Here is a 25,073-nt window from a genome sequence, read left to right as displayed (position 1 = left end):
GGCACCTCTTTATTTCACTGTCTTCGTCATCACCCTTTTTGGGGCCCTTGCTTACCCCCCAGGCCTCTCAGGTCGCGCCCGCCTGCTGTCGTGTCCAGTGGTCAGAGCTGCTCTGTGCCACATGTGCACTGCACGCTCTCTGTTCTTGTACCCTGTGAGTCAGTCACAGTAGAAAGAGGCTACTGGCGTTTGGAGACTGGCCTGGGAGGGAGGGGTTGCCTGATTTTCCCTTCCTGGCCACCTGTCCCCTGCCAGGAGCCTGGCCAGTCAGCGTTTCATCTGCGGGGAGTGCGTCCTCAGCCCCATGTGGAAAGGGGGTTAGGAACAAAACTCACTTTTTGGAGGTAATTAGAAGGAAAATAGGCACAGTTTGGGATATTCACTAGCAGAAGGGAAGTGTCAAAGGTCAACACTGTCCCCTGTGCAAGAAGGAACAGGTGCACCTCGGTTCTACTTGGAGGTGCCCCGGCTCATCAGGTACAGGTGTGCTGTCACTCTCACTGCAGGACACAGTCAGCTGGCTCTCTGCTGCCCGGTGGCAAGGTCTGCTTTCCTCCAGGTCTGGTCTGCGTCCTGGCGTCCTACTGAGATCTCACCAGCAGTGCCTTCCGTGTCCGTGCATTCCTGCTCACAGCCTGTTCTCACTTTGTGCTGAGCCCTTGCCAGCAGAGTCTTTAACATCCGTGTTTGTAACCGGTCAGTTCAAGGAAATCTAGAGCTTTTGTATTCTGCTCCTCAAAATTCTGTCATCCTCTACCTACAGCTCGATTCCAGAGCTACTTCCTCATTTTTAGGTATTTGTTATAGCAACACCCTATTTCCAGGTAACAGATTTAGTTTAATTAGAAAACTGTGTTAGTTTTCTGTGGCTGCCATGACAAGTGACCACGCACTTAATGTAAATGATGCAGATCGGTTCTCTCACACTTCCGGGGTCAGGAGTCTCACAGTCTCACTTTGCTGGAACCGAGGTGTCAGCAGGGCCACCACATTCCTCCTGGCAGCTCTGAGGACACAGTCTGTTGCTCCCGTTCAGACCGAGGGCAGGATTCAAGCACTTCAGCGTGCTGTCCACATGGGTGTCTGCAGGGGGCACTCCTGTTAGTCTTTCGTTTCCACCTACCCCCAGTAGAAGTAGAATGATTTATTTTCTGCTTTATTTGTTTATAAAAATCATGAGTGTTCAGAACTGGGTAGGACTTTGAGCTTACCCTGCCCCAGACCCCGATTTGCAGTGGGGAACCATGGGCTTTAGGGTGCAGGAGCTCACCTGAAGTGGCATGGCTGTGGTTGGGACACTTGGGGCTGGCACCCAGGCCCCCGCATTTCTGCATTCTACCTTGAAACTTGTCCTGTCAAAAGTCAAACAAAATGTCAAGTTGGTTTGTTACATGTGAATCCTGATTTTTTTCAAGTCAGCTTTTTTTGGTAGAAGATTTTCCACTTTAGGAGCTCATGATTTTAATTTGCTTTAAGTTACTCTTGATCTCAGGTATTTAGTGAATTTGAATACCCTGATGCAAGCAAGCAATGTTCCTGGGCAGTTTATTTCTTAGCAGGAGGCTTCTTGTGCTCCCTGGTCCACAGGTGAGTGAGGATGTATATGAGGATCATTGGAGAAGGGTTTCAGTCCCCAGTGGTCACTTGTCCACATGCTTTACTCGAGGTCCCAGGGCACTGTCAGGTCTCCCCACGGCTTTTGCAGTGATGGCGTGGCGGTCTGATTTTGTAGGTTCTCTGACTGTATCTGTCAGGCTTCTCCCAGGCAGAAGAGCCAGGGTCCCCTCTTGAGCTCTGAGAGGTGCGATGCCCAAAATGGTCGGGGGTTGGATGCTCAGGACTTTCTGCTTCTGTTTCTTTCTTGACTTTGTCTCTGAGCGTTGTTGCTTTGAGTGCAGGTGGCCAGAGGCCGTGGCTGAGGGACACCGTCTTCCCCGTGGATAAGGGTGGCTCCTTGCCTCAGCGCCGCTCTCTCCTGTGGCACTTTGTGCCCATCAGTTCTTTGGGTTTTCACCCGCTTTTAACCTCTGCTAGAGGATCCAAGATACAGCTCATCAGACTACCTGCGAAATAACGGATAAGTGTCCTACACACTGGAAGGTTAAAAAAAAACCAAGGGCATGTTTGCCATCCTAGCAAACAGTGCTGACCTTTAGTCACTGCCATGGAAGTGGTGGTCTCGCAGTGGGCAGGCCGGGTGGGAGGGCTGCCCCTGCCCAGAGGGCTGAGACCGTGGCCATTCCGCCTGAGCCCTGCCGGGTACCTTCACCTGCTTTGTATCTGGCAGCTCCTTCAGCAGCAGAGTGTTCCAAGCCACCTTCCTGATGCTGGCTTTGTTCCTCACCGTCCCCCTGCTCGGCGCCATGATGCTGCTGGACTCTCCCATTGACCCGCAGCCTCTCAGGTAAGCTGCCGCGCAACTCGGGGGGTGGGGGAGGGGGTGGGGGGGCTGCTTGACAAAATATAGTAAATGGGCTGAATCCGCTTCTCGGCTAATGAACCATCCTGGTCTGAAAAGTAGGTTATTATGAGAAGTAGAGATGTGTGATTTCTTTAGTGCCTGTGTTTTGTGTTGAATTAGATGCTACACAATACGTGCCCAGGATTATCTGTGTTACTGTTTCAGAAACAAAACTGTACAAACCAAAATTAAAAACCAGAAAAATCCCAAACAAGAGAAGCTTAAGTATTAGAGATGATTAACTCGAATTCATTTGAAGTGTTAAAAGCACACATAAATGGAGGTTAAGTTCAAGTTGCCTTGTTTAAATTTTATAAGTAGCTGATTTTTTTTATTGGCAAGTGCTGTTTATTCATCGTCACAGATATGTTTGCTGGAGTATGGATTTATAAGTAGCTGATTTTTAATAAACCTTTTAATTACTGTTCTGTTGTTCCTAAGTTACCCTTTGTCAGTGGGGATCTGTGGGTGATACGGTCCCTTATAACTTGAAAAAACAGTATATACCTCAGGGTCTTGAGAGTGTACTCACATTTGTAATTACAGCCACGCAGAGCCAGGCTCCTCTTCGTGTGGTTATTTTTGAGAACAAGGGCTATGCAGTCTGCTTCAGTAAGTTTCTGTTTCCCCTCAAAACCGCCCAGGGTGGTGAAGCTGTCTGAAGTTTACTGTGAGTGAGTTCACGTAAGGCTTACAAGCTTCAGATAAGAACCCTGTCTCAGTATAGAGGGCATCTCACAGGTGCAGTTGAATAATGTGTCGGTGGTTTGTGAGAGCTGAGGCTTCATAGTGGGCGGTGTGTGGGGTGTCCTCTCCGAGGGGCTCCCTCCTGCTGACCCCTCACTGTGTAGAAGGATGCAACTAAGCCCGCCCCAAATGCAAACTGCCTGGGCCTTTCTGGATAATCCAGTGAGGCCAGGCGGGAACGTGAGTTGTGTCCACAGCTAGGGATCATACTGGGCTGGGAGCTGGCCTTGGAGAGAGGAGGTGGCGAAGAGCAGCTGAACAGCTGGCTTCTGAGGGCACAGGGAGGATTAGAGCTTCCAGGACTGAAGACCTTTGATCTCAGTAGAGGTCATTTATTGTGCAAAGAGTGGTGAAGAAATTCAGGGGGAAGGATGGTGTGAAGTCCTGACAGCCTGGAGGGGAGCGAGGTCAGGAAGGCTTTGAGGTTGTGCAGAACGAGCCCTGTCTGTGGAGTAGATGCAGCCGGCGAGGAGAAACCCAGAGGAACCCGTGTGGCTGATGGACCTCTCCTGGGCTCAGAGTTAGGGAAGGACTGGCTCCCACTTTGGGGCTGTGGGCCCCCAACCCAAGAATAAAGGCAGAAGGCAGGCAGACAGTGAGAATGGAAATGAGCTGAGGTTTGGGGAAAAGTGCTGACAGCAGCAAACAGGGCTTCTGTAAGACTCCATTCAGAGCAAAAAGAGCAAGGAAGGGGGACACCAGCCCTCTGGGGCGAGCAGTTCAGTCTCGACACTGGTGGGGCTCAGCTTGCGGAGGTGCCGCGGGGGCTCTGTCTCCAGGGGATTCAGGAAATCAGAGGACATACAGACCCCAGGGGCACGGGACTGGGGGAGACCCTTCCAGGGTGGCTTGTTGTGCAGTTGGTGGCACCCCTGAGGGAGCAGAGTTACAGGGAAGGCTGCCTGGCTTGGCCAGACCCCCTGTGTACAGCAGCCTTCTTTTCCTCGTTAGGAAGGTTGGGAACTAGTGGACATGACACATGTGACATCCTGATTCCCGGAGGGTGTTGCCCAGTGTCTGTCAGGATACACTTTACACGTGGAGAGATGGGAGCACAGTGGTGTGGTCACACGTGGTTGGCGCGGGTGCAGGAAACTCGCATCAGCTCAGTGGTCCTCACCGCACAGGCGTGTCTGCCTGTGGAATCCGAGGGGTCAGGGTGGCTTACAGGGTTTCCTGAGCATCCCTGAGGACCCCAGTCTGTCTCCCTGTCCAGGGGGTCAGGGGGCATGGGACACTGTCTCCTTCCCCTGTGGGTCTCGCATGGGCCTTTCCTGAGTTTTATTTTTTGTGTTTCTATTTGCTCCTCACATCCTGACCACCTGTAGCACTTTGTTGCTACTTTTTATTTATTACCTTTGAGTTTTACAGTTTCAGGCTGCTAATGAAATGCGTACTTTTGACAGTAATGGTAAGAGCTTTCAATTGCTAGAAGAATTACTATTCCTGTTGGTTTTTAAAATCATAGCCACAAAAATCTCTTCTTTAAAACACTGTTTTTTACATTAAATTTTACAGTAACAATATTTTCAATATGACAGAAACAGTCCTATCCTTTTATGAAAAATTATGTGTCTTTTCCTTTCTGGATGGAAGCTGAGTCCTTCCACAGAGCGGAGGGTGGAGGCTGCAGTGACTGCTGCTGAGTTGGGGCCCGTGGGTCGTGTCCTGGCCATGTGCTGGTGAGACCCAGTCACAGCTCATAGTCAGCGGGGACATTTCATCAGTTCTGTGTCAGAAGGAAGACTAAAGAGTGAGCCTGATCAGATGCAACCTTGGGGAGAAACAGAATAAAATTGGAAACTGAGCGTAAGTGGCGACTGAAGTCAGAGGGAGTCGGCACAGGTGGACAGGAGTTAACCGTTAACCAGTTAAAGCGAGTCCTCGGGGCCTGGGTAGCCCGAGGTCTAGGCTGGGCTTCCCGGGCTGCTGTTCCTTGATGTTTATGCACCCAGTGGTGGGCCTGGGGCCCTTTCTGCCCGTCCTTTGCATTTTCTCCTTGTTTTCTTGTCTCCCCGTGGAGATTACTCAGGCTCTTGGGGGCAGGCACAGTGCACAGTACACTGACTAGTTTGATGCTGCAGCCATCCCCCGAGGACTTCCTGCGTGTAAGGAATGCGGCAGCGTCCACGTGGATGGAGGGAGGTTGAGGTTCGGGAGCCTCCTGTGCCCCCGCTCTGTGTACTTTTCTGTTGTCCTGTCTACACATGTACCTGCACCTCGGGAGGTGTGAACCCAGGGTTGTTGCAGGTCAAGGTCCTGCTCTCCCCCTTTGGAAATAAAACTCCTTAGTTAAGCCAAGAGTATGTTTTTGAAAAGCAGGTAGAAAGCCATAATGGGGAGGCAGGGCAGAGGGTGAAGGGGGGCGGATTTAATTCAGGGGGAGTTGTGCTGTGTCCTGAGTAGGGGTAGCAGTGAGTGAAGAGCTTTGCCTGGAGGGGGTGGGGGTAGAGAGTTCCCACATCGCCACTCCTCCCACCCCTCCTTGGTTCTTCTACTCTGGTGGGCAAGGTGGGGCGGGGGCAGTGGGAGCGCTCCCCTCTCCCTCCCTCCCACAGTGCTCCCTGGGAGCCGCTTGGGTGTCAGGTGTTCAGGATACAACAGGGAAAAACACAACAAATGACTGATCCTGTGTGTTCTCGTGGGACAGACAGTCAACATAGAGAAGTGAGGAGCTGAAAAGTGCTGCAAACAAAGTCGAGTGGGGTGGGGTCTGGGCTTCTGGGGGTGGTGTTGGATGTTAAATTGGGTGGAGCAGGCTTCACTGAGAAGGTGATGGGGAGGAGACAGTGGACTTAGGATGGGAGATGCCTGGTGGCCTCAGGGACCAGCAGGGGAGCAGAGTGAGGGGAGGAGAGGACAGGCCGTGGTTGGACTGTAGGGCGAAGAGCTCATGGAAGGCCTTGGCTTTAGGGGAGAGGGCCCATTGCAGGGGTTTGAGGGGTGGATGCCGTGGTCTAACTGTGCTTCACAAGGTGCAAGTGGGTTGCTGGCTTGAGAGCAGACTGTAGGGTACAAGGGAGGAATTGGAGAGGGAAGATGGTGGTGTGGGCTGGGGTGGCAGCAGAGGACCTGACTTTTGCAGGTGGCATCAGCAATAGTTGCTGACAGGTTGGGAGAAACAGCATATTTTCCTGTGGATGGAAAGGGGAGAGCTCCTGGGGCTGCTTCTGTGTGAGGGGAGGGGTCCAGGCCATAGAGGGAGCTGGGGGGCCCCCGAGAGCGACACGTGGGAGACAGGGTGCACCTGTGCGGGACACTGAGATGGTAGCGTCAGGCTCAGTCTTCTGTCCCCTCCGTGAAGGAGGAGGTAAGGCCGTCACTGAAATGTCAGCTCCGCTCCTTCCATCTCAGGGATGGCCCAGTAGCCAGTGGCAGCATAAATGCTAGGGTGTGTGAACCGGAGAGGTTGGACGGGTGGGCGGAGGCCCGGGGGCCGGGGGTGGCAGGGAAGTAGAGTGCATGCATCACCCGCATTTATGTTTTCAGTTCTGTTTTGTTCTGTGAGCTTTCCTCATATCCCAGGAAGTTTTTTTTTTTTTTTTTTCTGGCAATTAAAGTTGTTATTGGAACGTGAGTGTTTTGTCAAAGAATGGGGAGCTATGCATGTAGGTCTGTGTAGGTCCTCGGTAAATACTTTCTTCATGTATTTTTATAGACAAATCCCTTTAATTGCATTATTTTACAGCTTCAAAGAACCCCCTCTCTTGCTTGGTGTGCTGCAACCAAATACGAAGTTACGACAGGCGGAAAGGCTGTTTGAGAATCAGCTTGTTGGGCCAGAGTCCATAGCACAGATCGGGGGTAAGTAGACCCCCGGGACTTGGCGCTGTCTGCTGCCTGAGTGGGGTCCTGTGGGGGCAGCGCTGTGGGGAGTGCCGGGCAGCCTTCTTGGCTGTGATCATGCGTGTGTTTGTCTACCACATGCCCTGTGGGAGCCTCTCTCCTCTCCAAGTTGCAGGCCATTTAGTGCTGGGTGATTTTGAGTTCACGTCTGTGAAGCATTTTATTCTGCTTAAAATGTTGGACCCATTAAAATGAAAGGAGAAAAGAAAAACATGGGCATTGATGTTTAGTTCATTTATCGCAATTGGGTAATAGGACGTTCCTAGCACAGATTGCGTAGATTTCATCTTCGGAAAAAACGGGAACCATTTTCAATATTTCCACTGTTTTTTTAAAACTCACTTTGGTGGCTATATTTAAGGGTAACCATCTGCTTCAGACTTGCCCAAACCTAAGAACTAGAATAGGGTCTGGTTCTGATTCTTGAGTCTATAGCAACCTGGAACAGGCCTTTTCTGTCTGTTAGAATGAGAATTAAGCTTAGGAACCAGAAGATACAGTTAATGAAAAGGTTGCTGAGGATTGAGGTGTATATCCCAGCCGCTTCCTACCTCGGCTCGCTGGCCGTCTTTCCAAAGCGTGGTGGGACAGTTGTGGGCATGGTGGCCCGTGTGATTCTGTTTCCTTCTGAGGTCCCCTCAGGCCCGCGCCTCCCTCTCCAGTGCTGTGGATGAGCCTCCCTTTCCCAGCCCTGTTTGGCTGGCCCAAGGACTGGGCATTTCTGCAATCGGTGGTTGCACTTTGTCTGACAAAGTCAGAATTACTCAAGAGGGATGGGCACTTTGTGGTAGAACTTCGTATTCTCTTAAAAAGACTTTTTTTAAAAATTAATTTATTGAATTGGCTGCATTGGGTCTTCATTGCTGTGTTTAGGTCTTTTCTAGTTGTGGTGAGCAGGGGCTACTCTTCAGGTGGTGCATGGGCTTCTCATTGCAGTGGCCTCTCTTGTTGCAGACCACAGGCTCTAGGCGCGTGGGCTTCAGTAGTTGCGGCATGTGGGCTCAGTAGTTGTGCACAGGCTTAGTTGCTCTGTGGCATGTGGGATCTTCGTGGACCAGGGATCGAACCCGTGTCCCCTGTATTGACAGGTGGCTTCTTAACCACTGCACCACCAAGGAAGTCCCTAAAAAGACTTTGATGTTTATTAATTTCACAAATTTTGTGTGTTTGGTAAAAAAAACCAGTATTGACATTTAAAATTGGAACTTTGAGGAGTTATAGTGACTTTTTAAAAAAATCTCTCAGAGAATGCTTTTCTTGGCTTTTCCATTTGGCCTCATGCCTCATCTTGCTGTGTCATCACTCCTCCCTTTTCTCTCGTAAAGGAGCTGCTTGTCCTCTGGTGACATTTCTGGTTACCCCCTGCAGGTGTGAACCACACGAAGGCCTTGGGGACCCACTGCTGCTGACCGTGGAGGGAGGCACTCGCTTCAGGAGGTGCCAGGGAGAGGAGTTACTGATGAACATCCTTTAATTTTTTTGATAGACTTTATGTTTTAGAGCAGTTTTGGGGTCACAGCAAAATTGAGGGGAAGGTACAGAGATTTACCGTATATCCCCTACCCCCTGCTTGCCTCATTAGTAACATCCCCCACAAGATGGTACATTTGTTACAATTGATGACCCTTCCATGACACATCATCACCAGAAGTCTGCAGTTTACAGTAGGGTTCACTCTTGGTGTGTACGTTCTGTGGGTTTGGAAAAATGTGTAATGACATGTATCCATCATCATAGTATCATACAGAGACTTTTTACTGTCCCCACCCCCCAATTCTCTGTGCTCCACCTGTTCATTCCTCTATGCCCTCAACCTCTGGCAATCACTGATTTGTTTCCTTGTCTCCATAGCTGTGCCTTTTCCAGATGTCTTAGAGTTAGAATTATACAGCATGTAGTCTTTTCAGATTGACTTCTTTCACTTACTGATAGGCATTTAAGTTTCCTCTGTGTCTTTTCATGGCTTCATAGCTCATTCCTTTTTATTGCTGAATAATATTCCACTGTCTGAATGAAGCCTAGTTTATTTTTCCATTCACTTACTGGAGGACATTTTAATTACTTTCAAGGTTTGGAAATTATAAATAAACCTGCAGTAAACATCTGTGTGCAAATTATATTGTTTTCAGTTCATTTGGGTAAATACCAAAATAATTGCTGGATTGTATAATAAGAGTATATTTAGTTTTACAAGAAACTGCCAAACTGTCTTCTAAAGTGGCTGTACCATTTTACATCCCCCCAGCAGTGAACGAGAGTTCCTGTTGCTCCACATCCTCACCAGCATTTGGTGTCACCGTTCTGGATTTTGGCCATTTTAATAGGTGTGAAGTGGTATCTCATGGTTTTAATTTGTAATTCCCTGCTGACATATGATATGAAGCATCATTTCATGTGCTTATTTGTCATCTGTGTACCTTCTGTGGTGAGATGTCTAAGTCTTCGGGATATTTTTAAAATTTGAATAGTTCATTTTCTTATTGTTGAGTTTTAGGAGTTCTTTGTATATTTTGGATACAAGTCCTTTATCAGATTCATCATTTGCAGATATTTTCTCCCAGTCTGGCTTGTCTTCTCATTCTCTAGTGTCTTCCTCAGAGCAGAAGTTTTGGCGTTAATGAAGAACAGCTTGTCAGTTCTTTCTTTCATGGTTCATGTCTGATGTTATATTTAAAATGTCATCACCACACCTAAAGTCAACTAAGTTTTCTTTTTTTTTCAATCTTCTAGGAGTTTTGTAGTTTTGTGTTTTACATTAGGTCTGTTTTGAGTTAATTTTTGTGAAGGGTGTAAGGTCTATGTCTAGGTTCATCTTTTTGCACGTGGATGTCCAGTAACATTTGTTGAAGAGACCTTCTATACCTCATTGTATTGCCTTTCCTTTTTTGTTACAGATAAGTTGTGGATCTATTTCTGGGCTCTATTTCCTGTTATTTTGATCTATTTGTTCTTTTGCTATTACCACACTGCCTTCATTATTGTAGCTTTGTAGTAAAGTCAGGTAGTGTCAGTCCTCCAAATTTGTCCTTCAGAATTGTGTTTGCTGTCCTGGGTCTTTTGCTTCTCCAAATAAGCATTAGAATCATTTTGTGGATATCTACAAAATAGCTGCTTGGGGTTGCTTTGATTCTATAGATCAAGTTGGGAAGAACTGACCTCTTGATGATGTTGAATTTTCCAATCCATGAACATGGAGTATCTCTCCCTTTATTTAGTTCTCTGATTTCTATTATCAGAGTTTCATGGTTTTCCTCAGCTAGATCTCATACATATTTTGTTATATTTTGACTTAAATGTTTCATTCTTTTGAAAGCTAGTGTAAATGGTATTCTGATTTTAATTTCAAATTTCACTTGTTCATTGCTACTATATAGGAAACTGATTGACTTTTGTACATTGTCTTTGTATCCTGCAACCTTGCTATAATCGCTTATTAGTTACAGGAGTTTTTTGTTGTTGATTTTTTGGGGGATTTTCTACATAGACAATCATGTGGTCTACAAATGAAGATAGTTTTATTTCTTCCTTCCCAATAAGTATACCTTTTATGTCCTTTTCTGGTCTTATTGCCTTAGCTAGAACTTTCAGTCCAGTATTGTAAAGGAGTGATGAGAGGGGACACCTTTCTTTGTTCCTGATTTTAGTGGGAAAGCTTCCAGTTTTCACCATTAAGTGTGATGTTAACTGTAGGTTTTTTGTAGATATCTGGTTTTGATATTAGGGTGATGCTGGCTTCAGGGAATGAGTTAAGAAGTATTTCCTGTGCTTCTGTTTTCTGGAAGTGATTATAGAAATTGGTATCATTTCTCCTTTAAATGTTTGGTAGAATTCATCAGTGAACCTGTCTCAGCCTGGTGCTTTTTGGAAGGTTATTAATTATTGATTCATTTCTTCAGTAGTTACAGACCTATTCCAATTGTCTCTTTCTTCTTGTGTGAGTTTTGGCAGATTGCGTCTTTCAAGGAATTGGACCATTTCACATACATTATCAAATTTGTGGACATACAGTTGTTCCTAGTGTTCCTTTTTTTTTTTTGGCACACGGGCTTAGTTGCTCCGTGGCATGTGGGATCCTCCTAGAGCAGGGATCGAACCCGTGTTCTCTGCATTGGCAGGCGGATTCTCAACCACTGCGCCACCTAGGAAGCCCCTAGTGTTCCTTTATTATCCCTTTAATGTCCATGGGGTCTGTAGTGATGTTCCCTATTTCATTTCTGATATTGGTAGTTTCCATCTTTTCTCTTTTTTGTTAACCTTGCTAGAGGATTATTTATTGGGTTAGCCAAAAAGTTCGTGAACTTTTTGGCTAACCCAATATTTTATTGATCTTTTCAAATAACCAGCTTTTGGTTTGGTGATTTTTCTCTCTTGATTTCCTGTTTTAAACTTCATTGATATCTGCTCTAATTTTTATTATTTCTTCTGTTTACCTTGCGTTTCATTTGCTTTTCTTTTTCTAGTTTCCTGAGATGGAAGCTTATATGATTGATTTTAGGTCTACTTTTCTAATATCTGCCTTTGATGCTCTTTTTTTCTAAGCACTGCTTTCTCTGCAACCAGAAAATTTTGATAAGTTGTATTTTCATTTTAATTTAGTTCAAAATGTTTTCTAATTTCTCTTGAGATTTCTTCTTTGACCTATGTGTTATTTAGAAGTGTTTGTTGTTTAATCTCCAAGTATTTTGTGATTTTCCAGCTCTCTTTCTGTTATTGATTTCTAGTTCAATTTCATTTTGGGCTGAGAGCAGGTATTGTATGATTTCTAGTCTTTTAAATTTAAGATGTGTGTTATGGCCCAGAATGTGGTCTATCCTGGTGAGTTTTCCATGTGAACTTGAGAATATATATTCTGCTGTTGTTTGGATGAGGTAGTTGATATCCAGTTAATCAGTGGTGTTACTGATTTTGAATCTGCAGGATCTGTCCATTTCTTTTTTATTTTTATTTTTTTTATTTTGAAGTATAGTTGATTTACAGTGTTGTGTTGATTTCTGCTGTACAGCAAAGTGACTCAGTTATACATATGTATGCACTCTTTTTTCATATTCTATTTCACTACAGTTTATCCAAGGACATTGAATATAGTTTCCTGAGCTGTACACTCAGACCTTGTTGTCCATCAGAATCTGTTCATTTCTGAGAGAGGGATGCTGAGCTCTTCTAATCATGGATTCATCTGCTTCCTTGCAGTTCTGTTAATTTTGCCTTATGTATTTTGATGATTATTAAGCACATACATGTTAAGGACTGTATGTCTTCTCTACAGTTGACCCTTTGTCATTACATAAAGGCCTTCTTTGTCCGTGATTGTGTTCCTCGATCTGCGGTTTGCTCTGTCTGAGATTAATAGAGCTATTGCATCTTTCTTTTGATTAGTGTTAGTGTGGTATATCTTTCTCCATCCCTTTATATTTATTTATTTATTTATGAATTTATTTATTTATTGGTTGTGTTGGGTCTTTGATGCTGCACACGGGCTTTCTCTAGTTGCTGTGAGTGGGGGCAACCCTTCATTGTGGTGTGCAGGCTCCTCATTGCGATGGCTTCTCTTGTTGCAGAGCATGGGCTCTAGGTGCATGGGCTTCAGTAGTTGCGGGACATAGGCTCAATAGTTGTGGCTCACGGGCTCTAGAGCGCAGGCTCAATAGTTGTGGCGCATGGGCTTAGTTGCTCAGTGGCATGTGGGATCTTCCTGGATCAGGGCTGGAACCTGTGTCCCCTGCATTGGCAGGCGGATTCTTAAGCACTGCATCACCTAGGAAGTCCTCCATCCCTTTATTTTTAATCTGTATGTGTCTGTAGTAATTAAGGAGGGTTTCTTATAGACTGCATATAGTTGGGTCTTGTTTTTTGATACACTCTGACAGTCTCTTTTAATTGGGGTTTTTATACCATTGATGTTTAAAATGATAATTGAAACACAGTTGACCCTTGAACAACTCGGATTTGAACTGCTTGGGTCCACTTACATGTGGGTTTTTTTTTTCAAATAAATACATTCTACAGCACTACTCTATCTGCAGTTGCATGAATTCATGGTTGCGGAACATTGCAATGCAGAACCTCATGAATGCAGGACCTTGAGGACATGAGGGCCGACTGTAAAGTTTTACACGGACTTCCGACTGTGCAGAGGGTCAACATCCCTAACCCACAGGTTGTTCAAGGATCAGCTGTTGTTGGATTACTGTCTCCCATATTTGTTACTGTTTTCTATTCATTGTGTTTGTTTTTTTGTTCCTTATTTTCTCTTCCACTCTCTTTCTGACTTTCGTAGTTTCAGTTGAACATTTTATGATTCTGTTTTCTCTCCTTTCTTTGCATATCAGTTATTTTAAAACCTTTTTTTAGTGGTTGCCCTAGAGTTTTGCAATATACATTAAAAATATGGAGCAATTCATGAATTTGCACATCATCTTTGAAAATTCTGCATGATTCCGCTTCTAGTGTATGTGCTGCTGAAGTGAGCACTTAATCTTCCACCAAGGGCCTTCCTAGCAGTTTTCCTCTTTGGTTGGATGTAATTGGCCTCAGCAGCAGACACTGATGTGAAACTGATGTGAAGCGGACATGAACAGCCCGTAGAGGATACCCGCTTCTTTGAGGGTAGAAAATCCTGTTTTCATCCCTGACTGGTGTCTGCTGTGTCCTTGCTCCAGCCTCAGGGTCATGCCTACGCTGGTTCCGAGGCCCCCATGTGGTTATCGCTGCACGTGTTAAGACTTTTGTTCCCATACACCACTAGCCTTCATCTTCAAAACTGCCGTTTCCTCTCTGGAGATGAAAAGCACAGACTGGCCACCTCTGTTGTAGAAGGTGGTGAGAGCAGAGTTCTTTGGCTAAGCTAGTAATACCCTTATTCCTTCTTGTCTTTAAACAGATGTGATGTTCACTGGTACAGCAGATGGCCGAGTCGTAAAACTTGAAAATGGTGAAGTAGAGACCATCGCCCGGTTTGGCTCAGGCCCATGCAGTAAGTCAGTGACCCCTGACATGTGTCTCTTCCAGGCACCCAGGAAGGTGCCGGGAGGAGCTTCCCAGGAGTCAGGTCCTCGGAGGAGGAGAGCCTGACCGCCTAGCTAGAGGCTCTCTGGGCGTCACCAGGAGCGCCTCGTTTGCCACCTGGGGTTGCAGTTTCCCATCAGGCTGCGGCTGTGGCCCTGCTGGGCCCCTCACACCTCCTCACCTCACCCCACACCCCAGAGCTGTTGCAGGAGGCTCTGGGGTTTGTTCCTCAGGTGCTGAAGTGCATTCCTGCACTTGCCCCTCAGGAACTTCAGCCCTTCATCCACGATGAAATACCCTTAGGTCACTTAGGTTTTAGAAACTCACTGTTTAAAAACTGGTAGCTCACAGACTAATTTGTTATCCTTTTTAAAGAATGTTTTTCTAAAAATGATGCATTTTTAAGGTGAAATGTGAATAACACAAAGAAGAAAGTAAAAATCACCTCAGAGTCTTCTCAGATGTAACTATTATTAACAATTTAATGAATAACTTCTCAGATCTCTTTCTGTTCATGGATACTCACACCTACATGTGGTTTTATGTGATGGAATCATTCTCTGCATTTGGGTATTTAACCTGCTTTTTCTGACACCATATTTTGGCCGTAAGTGCCTCTGCAGTAGGTGCCCTGCAATATACACCTTGCAGTGCACACCCTGCGGTAAGCACTCTGTGGTAAGTGCCCTACAGTAAGCGCCCTGCAGTAGCACTCTGTAGTAAGCACTCTGTAGTAAGCACCCTGCAGTCAGCACCCCGTGTAAGCACTCCACACTAAGCACCCTGAGGTAAGCACTCTATAGTCAGCACCCTGTGTAAGCACTCTGCACTAAGCACCCTGAGGTAAGTGCTCTGTAGTAAGCATCCTGTAGTAAGCACCTTGTAGTAAGCACTCTGTGGTAAGTGCCCTTCAGTGAGTGCCCAGCAGTAAATATGCTCTGCCACAGGTTTAAAAAGAGTATAGATAGTAGAGCAAGAGAGTAGATCTAAGGAGTAAAACAGTAGCTTTCCCTTTATGACAGGTGGAGGGACCCTGCCATGTCCCTGGACAGGCACAGCGTTCAGGTCCAGCTGTTGGGCTTAAACCCCACTCCTGAGGTTCTGGGGCATTCAGGAGTGGGGCCTGTGACTGCTGAGGTCCCTGAGTTAACTGTTCGAGTCTCAGGATGCTGATGTGAACTTGATTCTTGGGTACCAGTTGCTGTGCTTATGTCCACATCCAGATTCTCGGGTGGTCCCTCTAGACATGCTGGACAGTCGTCCTGAGCTCTAGGGGGGCTGGAACATGGGGGGCTGAGTCTGTCTCTGATGCCATGGTCTTTTTCATTCTCTGCAGCATGATGCAGGTTTAGGATGGGATGGATGAGGTGCTTGGACACTGAGGGGCCGCAGGCAGAATCTTGGACCTGCCACCAATTCCTGTCCGTTTGTTTTCCTAGAAACCCGAGATGACGAGCCTGCTTGTGGGAGACCCCTGGGCATCCGGGTTGGGCCCAACGGGACCCTTTTTGTGGCTGATGCATACAAAGGGCTATTTGAAGTAAATCCATGGAACCGTACGTGACAGTAACTTGTTTCCTTCTGTGATGATTGTGGATCTTGTAAACAATATGTGCATTTGTTTATAAATGGATGTAGTAGAATTTGTTCAGTGCAGTCTGCTGGAGATGCTGGTATTTTTCTTACTCGCTGAGTGGTACTGGAAGTATAGCCTGCAGCTTCCAGCCAGTATTCACACCGCGTGGCTCACTCGTGCCTGCCTCCGCCCATTCCCGCCTTTCCCCTGGCCTTCGTGTTTGAGCCACATGATCTCAGAAGGACTCATTTGGAGGATGTTAGTCTCCTTTTCCTGTCTTTACTTCTCTGTGTGTCTCTCTGCATCTGGGCTCACTGTGTGTTTTCTGCATCTCCATCTTTTCATTTTTCCTTTCTCTGCCTCCTTCTCCTGTTTTCTCTGCCTCCTTCTCCTGTTTTCTCTCCCCTGACTGGTCATGTGTCACCTCGATCAGCGCTGCGCTATTGCTGTTTGCTCCTCAGCAGGAGGTGCACGCCGAGGGTGGGGTTGTCATTGTGGGTGGTGCACAGGGCCCTGGGCTCTGCTGGGTGCTGGCTGTGTGCCAGTTACTCAGCCTCCCTGTGCCCGCTTTCCTGACCCACAGAGTAGGGGTGACAGGAGGGCCTGCCTTGTGGGATTGTTGTGGGGGTTTCAATGGGATTATACGTGGAAAGAGCTGAGTACTCCATGAATGTTTGTGTTACAATCTAAAAAGATGTACTACTATTTCTGCTTTTTAGATTTAAAAGCACATGAGGGGGAACATTTTATATTTCTCTCAAGCAAACAAATAGAAAATTGCCTTTTTAACCTAAGACTCTTAACAGATTTTTAAGTTGGTTGGTTTTGATAAAATGAGTTCCTCGTATTTAGAGGGAGGGCTGCCTTTAATGGAGTTGGTCTAAAAATATCCCTCACCCAGCAGAAAGGGAGGAAAACACTGATTTTTACTGTAAGAAGGAATAAATCTTCTGACAGGACATAAAGAAAGCTCATTTAGTTTTCCCTTTAAAATAAGTTAGGCTGCCTAATATTTTGGAATTATTGAGATACACGTTCTTAGAATAAAAGCAAGTCTCTCCCCTTCTTTCTTTCTTCCCTTTTTTCCTTTTCTTCCTCCCTCCTTCCCTCAGGTGAAGTAAAACTGCTGGTGTCCTCTGAGACACCCATTGAGGGGAGGAAAATGTCCTTTGTGAACGATCTTGCAGTAACTCGGGATGGGAGGAAGATTTATTTTACGGATTCTAGCAGCAAATGGCAAAGACGAGATTTTCTTTTTCTGTTGATGGAGGGGACGGATGATGGTCGGTGAGTGTTCCTTCTGGGTCTTCTGCTCAGGGAGGCCGTAGACAGGCAGGGTGACTTCTCAGAGCTTATTACATCTGGGAATTGTTGGGGTATTTCTGAGCATAGTACTCAGCTTTTTTTTTTAAATTAATTAATTAATTAATTAATTGGCTGTGTTGGGTCTTCGTTGCTGCCCATGGGCTTTCTCTAGTTGCGGTGAGCAGGGGCTACTCTTCGTTGTGGTGCGCAGGCTCCTCATTGCAATGGCTTCTCTTTTTGCGGAGCATGAGCTCTAGGCACATGGGCTTCAGTAGTTGTGGCATGTGGGCTCAATAGTTGTGGTGCACGGGCTCCAGAGCACAGGCTCTATGCTCTATAGTTGTGGCACACGGGCTTAGTTGCCCCATGGCATGTGGGATCTTCCTGGACCAGGGCTTGAACCCGTATTCCTTACATTGGCAGGCAGATTCTTAACCACTGTGCAACCAGGGAAGCCCAGTACTCAGCTTTTAAGTGAGGCTCTTGATGTCTCCTGGAAACGGGTGGTGGACACAGTGAAACAACGAGATATTCTTAGTTTCTCTTTGGAGAAATGAAACTAGAGTGGCCAGGCTGTCTGAGGGTGTGGTCTGGCAGCTGGGGGAGACCTCACAGCGGCCTTCTGAAGGGGACTCCTGTGAGGCAGGAGCCGCAGTGGCCCTCCCTGGTGCTGAGCCAGCACCCAGGTCAGTGAGAGAACTGACTGTGGGCTAGTCTGGAGGAGGGTACCTGGGTCTGCCCTGGACAGGGATGGGCCCCTAGGGCCAGCCTGGAACTGGTCTGAGTGGAGGATGGGGCCCTGCCACTGCAGTGGAGGTTGAGTCCCCCTCCACAGGCCATGGCCCGAGGGCCCAGACGGGAGCAGGGCTCCAGCCCAGCAGGGGCCCCCAGACACCCTGTGTGACGCTCTGCTGTTGGCGCCCGCAGCCTGCTGGAGTACGACACCGAAACCAAGGAGGTGAAGGTTTTGCTGGACCACTTGCGGTTCCCCAACGGCGTGCAACTCTCTCCTGCAGAGGACTTTGTCCTGGTGGCAGAATTGACCATGGCGAGGATCAGGAGGTGTGTGAGCTGATGTCGAGTCCACCGAGCCAGGGGCCGGGTGGGTGTGAGATGTCCGCAGCAGAGCCTGGACGCAATGGGTGCCTGTCCTGTAGGATGAGAGAGTCATCTTCCCTCTCCCTTCCTCAGCCTTCTTGGGTGTCCCGGGCTGGGAGAGTCTTGATGGAGGGCTGACTGCGGTCTCGGCCCTTTTCCCTGCCGGTGGGCCTGGTCCGGCCCCGCTTCCTGCACCTGCTTCTCGCTGGGCCCCGGGGTCTGAGGGCCCCTTGCAGCAGCTGTGCCACTGTTCATGATGGATGTGTTTCCAGTTGTGTCCATTAGATTATTGGGACCAAGATCAATTTGGTGTTCAGCTAAAATTTTTCCTTCCTGCTGTTCATTGCCATATGGGTGGATTTTTCAGGTTCCACGTATCTGGCCTGATGAAGGGAGGGGCCGACCTGTTCGTGGAGAATTTGCCCGGATTTCCAGACAACATCCGAGCCAGCAGCTCTGGGGGGTACTGGGTCAGCATGGCGAGCATTCGCTCCAATCCTGGGTTTTCCATGTTGGATTTCTTATCCGAGAGACCATATCTTAAAAGAATGATTTTTAAGGTAACTATGAAGACTATGATTTCAAAAAACAAAATGAAAAGGTATCTAATTGTGTTTTTTTTTTTACGTTTTTGAAAGTTCTGAAAATTCTAGTTCTGCTTATATTATTCGGTACTTTTAGTGACTTCTTTAAAACGTATTTCATTCTTTGGCTTGAAATGTAAACTTAAACATTTGAGCCCTGTGATTTTTTTTTTTTTCTCCTGGTTTCCTTGTCTGGGTATTTTTATCGTCACCCTACCCATCGTGACCTGTTGGCGTCTCTGTCCTGCCTGTCCCTCTTGCTCTGCTCTCTCCCCCTTGCTCTGCTCTCTCCTCCAGATCCCGACATCTCCCCCAACCCTAGCTCTTCCTTGAGTGGTATCGGGTGCCACTTCCTCCTGCCTCTTCGGAGCCTCGTCTCCCCCCCACCCCCCACCATGGGATTCCACCCACGTCTTTAGTTACAAATACTAATCTCTTTGTGACTTAAGGTCCTGGAAGGTGCCGGGCAGCAGTTACTGAGTCTGTGCGGCGCCCGGCCCTGTATCTGGGCCCTGCCAAGGGCTGTGGGCACCTTCTCCATTAGGTTGGCTCACGGCCTTCAGTGTTGTTCTGAGTTCGGCAGGTCAGTATTCAGAAACAATGCATTGTTGGCTGCAGAGTCACATCTGTCCCCTGGGACCTGGAGGGGGCAGAGTGGCAGAGTGGGCAAGGAGAAGGGTTTTGAGGAAGGCCTGACCACCTGTGGGGCCCTGGGCAGGGGATGTGGTCTCTCTGCCTCAGGTTCTCCATCTGTCAAGTGGGAAGAATAATAGCGTTTCATTAGGTGATGGAAAAATTTAATGAGAATATGCAGATGAAGCCCTCAGCTGAGTACAGTGAGTGCTTGAAGTTGGTACCCATCAGAGGATATGCTGTCTGTGGTGGTTGCGTCTCTCCCCTGGTGGGATGTGTGCTCCATCAGGGCAGGCACTTTTTCTGTTGTGTTCTCTCCTTTATCCTCAGCGCCTAGAACAGTGTCTGCATCAGCTGAGACCATGTGTGTGAGAAGGGGCCAGCGGGGTGGGCGTGTTCTCGGACATGGGCGTCCTGGGCAGGGGCGTCCTGATGTCTTCATGTGGCCGGGAGATGGTGGGTCTGGGACAGGCGGGAGGTGGGAAGGCACCACAGGCCTTGCAGACTTGAAAAGGAAGTTGGATTTTCTTCAGAGTGTTGTTGAAGTCTGAGGATTTTCTTTTTTGGTTTTGAGACAACATCAGACCTAGAAAACAGCTGAAAGGAAACAGAGAATGTCTTTCCCTGAGCTGTTTGTAGGAAGGTCCCTCCAGGCGCTGTTTCTACAGCAGGGGCGACCCCCTCGGAACAGGATGTCCCGTGGATACGGGTGACCTTCCGGTGCACAGACTCAGCTCAGGCATGCTAGTGGCCCAGGGGTGTCCTTTGTTACGGGACTGTGCCCAGGATCAGGCTGGCTTAGTTGTCACCTCTCCTTGTCCCCTTCAGCCCAGAGCAGCTCCCAAACCTGACCTTCAGGATCCCAGGTCAGCTCTGCTGCAGGATGTCCCTGCCTCTTCCTACCTGGTGTTTCTCAGGGTCAGGTTCAGGCTGTGCCTCTCCTGTGCCCTCAGCGCAACCTGTCAGCAGGTGCCTGGTGTCCACTTGTCCCTGCAGTGTCCGTTACCTCATCCAGTGGTGGCTGCTGGGCCTCCACTGTGAAGTTACTCTTCATTGTTTGTAGTTAATAAGTATTTTGAGGGGAGTAAGTGTCAGTATGATCTTGGGGCTGATGGTTTTATCAGTGATTATGATCTGTTACCATTGCGACTTATTTTGACGCTTACACTGTCCGGCTGTGGCCAGTGGGAGCCCCTTCCCTGTGGCCCCTTGACCTTTGCACGTGTCCCTGTTGTTCTTGTAGTAGTTCCTGCTTCCTGGCCCTGCACATGGTTCAGGCTTCTCTCGTCCTTTCCCTGCCCTGCTCAGCTGTTCCTCCAGGGACCCCGGTTCCTCTGAGAGGGGACAGGTGCTAAGTGTGCTCACTGATAGGGGGTCACTACTCCCAGGCCCGCGTGACAGAGCTGGGGGTGTGTGCACATGTTTTCGTGCACAGACCTTTACACCTACATTTATGTATCTTCATCTGTTTCTTTAAATTGAAAACTGCAAGTAAGGCTGGTATCTCTGCTTCTGGTCCAGTACCACAGTGTTCTTACCGTCTGTGTTTGTACTTCCTTTCTCTAAGGACGAGAAACCTGCGTCCCATGCTCCTTCATGCCTATGTGATCAGATTCCCCAGGTGTCCCAGTCTGTGGCCATTGTCCTCTGTCACGTGGTCCCAGCTCTCATGTGGCCTGGCTGTCATGTGGTCCTGGCATCACATGGCCCCGGCTTGGGCTCTAGCACCCACACCAGCTCTTTTCCCTCCTCCTGGCCACATGCAGGGGCCTGTCTTTCCCCTCAAGGGCTCACGGCCTGTGCCAGGCCACCCTGCTGCAGGACACCATCTCCCCTGCTTGGGCTCTGATGCCCTGCTTGGAGCTATGGCCCTTTCTCTTCTCCAGCATGGACTCTCCCCGCGCAGACCGACTTCCTGGTCTGGGTCACTCCTACACACATCTGCCCTGCTCAGCTCCACAAGCTACTCCTTGACTGAATGGTTCGGGTGGCAGGATGGGGTAGATATTTTTAAAAGGCAACTGCACTGCCATGTGGAGGGGAGCAGGTGGGGAGGTGGTTCAGCGGCCAGGAGAGGGTGGGGGGCAGGGCGGGTGGGATGTGCACAGTAGGTGACAAGACCCACGGTGCCCTGCCTGCGGGACTCCACGTGGGCTCGTTGTCTGGTCTCCACCGGCCGTACCTGCCCTTGTGATGCTCTCCTCACACTGTGCTTCCCTCGCAGCTGTTGAGCCAGGAGACGGTGCTGAAGTTTGTGCCGCGGTACAGCCTCGTCCTGGAGCTCAGTGACAGCGGGGCCTTCCGGAGGAGCCTGCACGACCCCGACGGGCAGGTGGCCAGCTACGTGAGCGAAGTGCACGAGCACGACGGGCACCTGTACCTGGGCTCCTTCAGATCCCCCTTCCTCTGCAGACTCCGCCTGCCGTCTGCTTAGGCCCGTCGTCACCCTGCGCGCCGTCCCTGGCCCGGGAGGTGCGTGGACACACCCTTCCCACCTGCGCCTGCCAGTCCGTGGAGGAGTGGGGGCCTCGCAGGGCACCCTCACCCGGGCTTGGTCTTGCATCTGCTGTGGGGAAGATGAGTCCACGTAAAGCCATTTTCTCTTAAAAAACCTTCCCAGTGATTCTCTAGGACCTGGGGACTTGGTGCACTTTACAGGCCTCAGGTGTGGGATGGAGCTGGGGGCGAGTCGTCTGGTGTCTCATGTTTGCTGCTGGCTGTGTCCCGCCAGCCTTGTCTTTGCGTTAAATGGGTGATACCTGTCTTTGTGGGAGGGGCTCGGGGAGGGCTAGGAGGGCCTGGAGCAAATGCGTGTGACGCCTTGGACGGGCTTGGCGGGCGAAGATGGCACAGCTGTGTTCCCCAGAGTCAGGTGCGGGACCTGAGCCTCTGCCCTGGGTGCCTGTGGCTCCCACCCTCCTGCCCCGCCGGGCCCCTCCCTACCGGGTCCCTGCCAGCGCTCTGAAGGCAGGACCTGGGTGTGTGTGGAGGAAGGGCACGTTGATCCCAGCGGCTCAGGGGACTCACCGGCTTTGCCGTGGACAGTCTGCTGTGTGGATCAGAGACCAGGGATTGAAGTGGGTGCTGGGCACCAGGAGTCCTGTTCACACACCTGATTCCTCACCCCCAGACCCAGGCGTGAATAGTGTATGTGTTGGGGTCATGTCTGCTCTAGTGTCACAAGCCTGACGCTGCTGTGTATCCCGATGGGTCTGTCCACATGTGGTCCCAAGTGTGAGGTGATCCACGTGGTGTGATAATAAATGGACTTTTCTGCTGATTAACCTCTTGATGGTGTTGCCTGGGAATTTCTTCTCTGCTTGAGTCTACTTCAGCAGTGAGTGAGGTTCCTCTGTGTGTTGAGAGGGCCGCTCTGCTGGGATCATGTTTAGATTTGCCTGGGGCCTCCCCCACGGCCCGCCTGCCTCCCGCGCGGACTCAGTCCACATGACACTGCTCTCCTGTTTCCAGCCTGCAAAGTGGGGCTAATGTCTGCTCCGTCCTTTCCTGGGTGTTTATGAGAACGCACCAGGGATTGTGTCTCTGGAATTGTCTTTGTAACTTGAAAAGACAATATTTTGAACAGGACATGACATTGAACGTCAAGGAGGGCCAACAGCGTGGTGAGACCTGAACCGTTTGTGTCTTGTACTGGCTCACAGCCCCCTTGCCCTCCCCCCACTTTAGGAGGAGAGTCAGGATCTGATGGGGGCTCATTCCGAGTTGCCTGCTCGGGGCTGGCTTTGCGCTCAGCCGCGTAGAGCTCGCAGACTGGCCGCGTGGCAGTGATGTGACCCAGGTCCTGTCAGGTGATGTAACTTCATAGGAAATGATTTTTAATAGGCAGAAATCCCCCCGTGTATTGAGTCTGCAGGAAACCTGACCATTCTGCTGTGAAAACACACAACCCAAGCTCGCTGACCCTGTATGTTTCTTCTTGGTTGGGAACTGAGAGCTGTGCTCTCAGTGCAGAGAAGCTGGTAGCTTTTCACAGTTTTCAGCAAAGGTGTCCTTTTTTTTTTTTTTTTTTTTTGACTCAGGTGTTGATTTTTTGTCTGAAAGTGTTATTTCCTGTGTTTTATCTGATAATTTGCCACCGTCAGGTGCAAAATATAGCCCCATTAGGCTTAAGCATATGACAGGCTTTTGTTGTAAACATAAGACGGGATTTGCTTTAATGTGAATTACTAACATGCTCTTAAAATTTAATCAAGTGATTCATTCACTGTGTGCTTCTTTATTATCTGTTACAAAAACTCCATCAGGACTCAGTTGCTGCCTTTTATAGGACAGAGGCCCCATGTTGAGGTTTTTGTCATCAACATTTGCTCTGGTGTGTAGAAGAGTTTTCACGTGCATGGACCTCTTTATGATACAAGGAGACGGCCGTGTCTCACGCGGGAACCGAGGCTGGGGAGGGTCCTGCCCAGAGGGACAGGCCGGAGGGCGGGGCCGGGAGGCAGGGTGGCTGCCCAGCACAGGGGTCACACCTGCGGGTGCTCAGGTCCCCGGGCACCGAGGCAGCAGCGGGGCTAAGCCTTGCAGGTGGTCCCCTGGGCGGCGGGCGTTCCTCAGAGCCTGGCCCGTCTGCAACCCGGGGTGGGCTGGGCTACATCTGGAGCGGGGGCCCCGGAGCTGGATCCCAGAGTCTGCATGGCCAGCAGTCAGGGGTGGAGGGCCTGGCGGGGAGGCTCAGGAATGCTCAGGGCATTTGTCCGCAGTTTGACTGGCTTTGGTCAGTTTGAGACCTCAAGTGTTTCTTCTTGTCGTAATTCTGGTGCTGTGTGTCTTAGAATCCTGGGTCCTTAACTGTACATTTTCCCCCTGACAGTGAATGAGATGAAGGTACAGCTCCCGCTGTCAGAATCATTCCCTCTGAGTCAGAGCAAAGCTGGTTAGGTTTAAAAAGCAGGTAGAATTGGGTGGCCGTGCGGGACTTCAGGCCACCACTGGTTGACATCCACCACCTGTGGTAAGAGACGCGGTCACCGGCACAGGGGGAGTCGGGGGCCGGGTGTCATGAGGCTGCTCCCCCCACACTTCTCCTGTCTGGCGCCAAGTGAGGCCTGTGGGGCAGCGTCTGGCTGGCCTCGTAGTTGTCAGGAGATGCCGGCCTTGTGCTCTGGTGCGTGTTTGAAAGTGAAGACAGAGGGGCGTTCGGAGCCTGCGTCCTCTGTGTCAGTCACAGTGGCCCCACGGGTGTGTCCCGAGGTGTCTGGACCCCGGCGCGCCTACCGTCCTGCTGATGGATGGGGTCAGGCACAGGCTGAACTCGCTTACGTTCGCGAGAGGGCTACCTTCAGAGGCCCTTAGGGTCTCGGGTGAGTTCAGCATCGCGTGACATTAGTGGCTGCCACTGCCCGAGTTAGTGACCAGGAGGCGAGTCGGGGCCGCAGACACAGAGGTGGCTGCGGCATTATTGTGACTCTGGGCGTCGCAGGAGCCAGAGGACCTTCACGCGGGGGTTTGTGCTAATCATGTTTACGACAGCGAGCTAAGTCGCCGTGCGGACCTCATGCACGTTTTCTGTTTCCTGTGAATTATCACGTTGTTCTTTTAAAAGGTGACAGCGAGTTTTGTTTTAGTCTGTAGTTGGACGAGGATGCCCGGGCTCACGGTGCAGGTGTCTGGGTCCCCTCGCCCGCATGGCCCAGCCTTGAGCTGCCTCCAGCGCGAGTGCCTTCCCACCTTCCCACCCACCGCAGTGCCCTGTGCAGCTCGTCCCCCCACTCTGCCCGCTTCTCCAGGGTGGGCCGTGGGGTCTGCCAGCTCCACCCCTCCCCACCTGCCCTGGTGCCGAGCTTCAGGCAGCAGAGAA

At 49.4% G+C, this 25,073-nt stretch overlaps 1 protein-coding gene across 3 annotated transcripts in view; it reads left to right on the top strand.

Moving 5' to 3' along the window:
* The window catches only part of APMAP (adipocyte plasma membrane associated protein), a 38,092-nt gene that overhangs the window by 5,135 nt on the left and 7,884 nt on the right, over positions 1 to 25,073 (top strand). For 2 of the 3 annotated variants that reach the window (XR_009048369.1, XM_057701530.1), the window contains exons 2-9: positions 2,288 to 2,404; positions 6,897 to 7,012; positions 13,935 to 14,027; positions 15,499 to 15,615; positions 16,748 to 16,922; positions 17,868 to 18,002; positions 18,406 to 18,598; positions 21,480 to 21,727. Coding sequence is in view for 2 of the 3 variants with exons in the window: in XM_057701530.1 (XP_057557513.1) it covers positions 2,288 to 2,404; positions 6,897 to 7,012; positions 13,935 to 14,027; positions 15,499 to 15,615; positions 16,748 to 16,922; positions 17,868 to 18,002; positions 18,406 to 18,598; positions 21,480 to 21,689 (1,156 nt within the window). In the remaining variant the exon portion in view is untranslated. Of the gene's footprint in view, positions 1 to 2,287; positions 2,405 to 6,896; positions 7,013 to 13,934; positions 14,028 to 15,498; positions 15,616 to 16,747; positions 16,923 to 17,867; positions 18,003 to 18,405; positions 18,599 to 21,479; positions 23,688 to 25,073 lie in introns of those variants that run through there. The other variant, XM_057701529.1, reaches the window with a different exon arrangement.

The sequence above is a fragment of the Hippopotamus amphibius genome, chromosome 12 (genome assembly GCF_030028045.1).
Source record: "Hippopotamus amphibius kiboko isolate mHipAmp2 chromosome 12, mHipAmp2.hap2, whole genome shotgun sequence".
Classification (NCBI taxonomy): domain Eukaryota; kingdom Metazoa; phylum Chordata; class Mammalia; order Artiodactyla; family Hippopotamidae; genus Hippopotamus; species Hippopotamus amphibius.
This window is presented reverse-complemented; position numbering and strand designations above follow the sequence as displayed.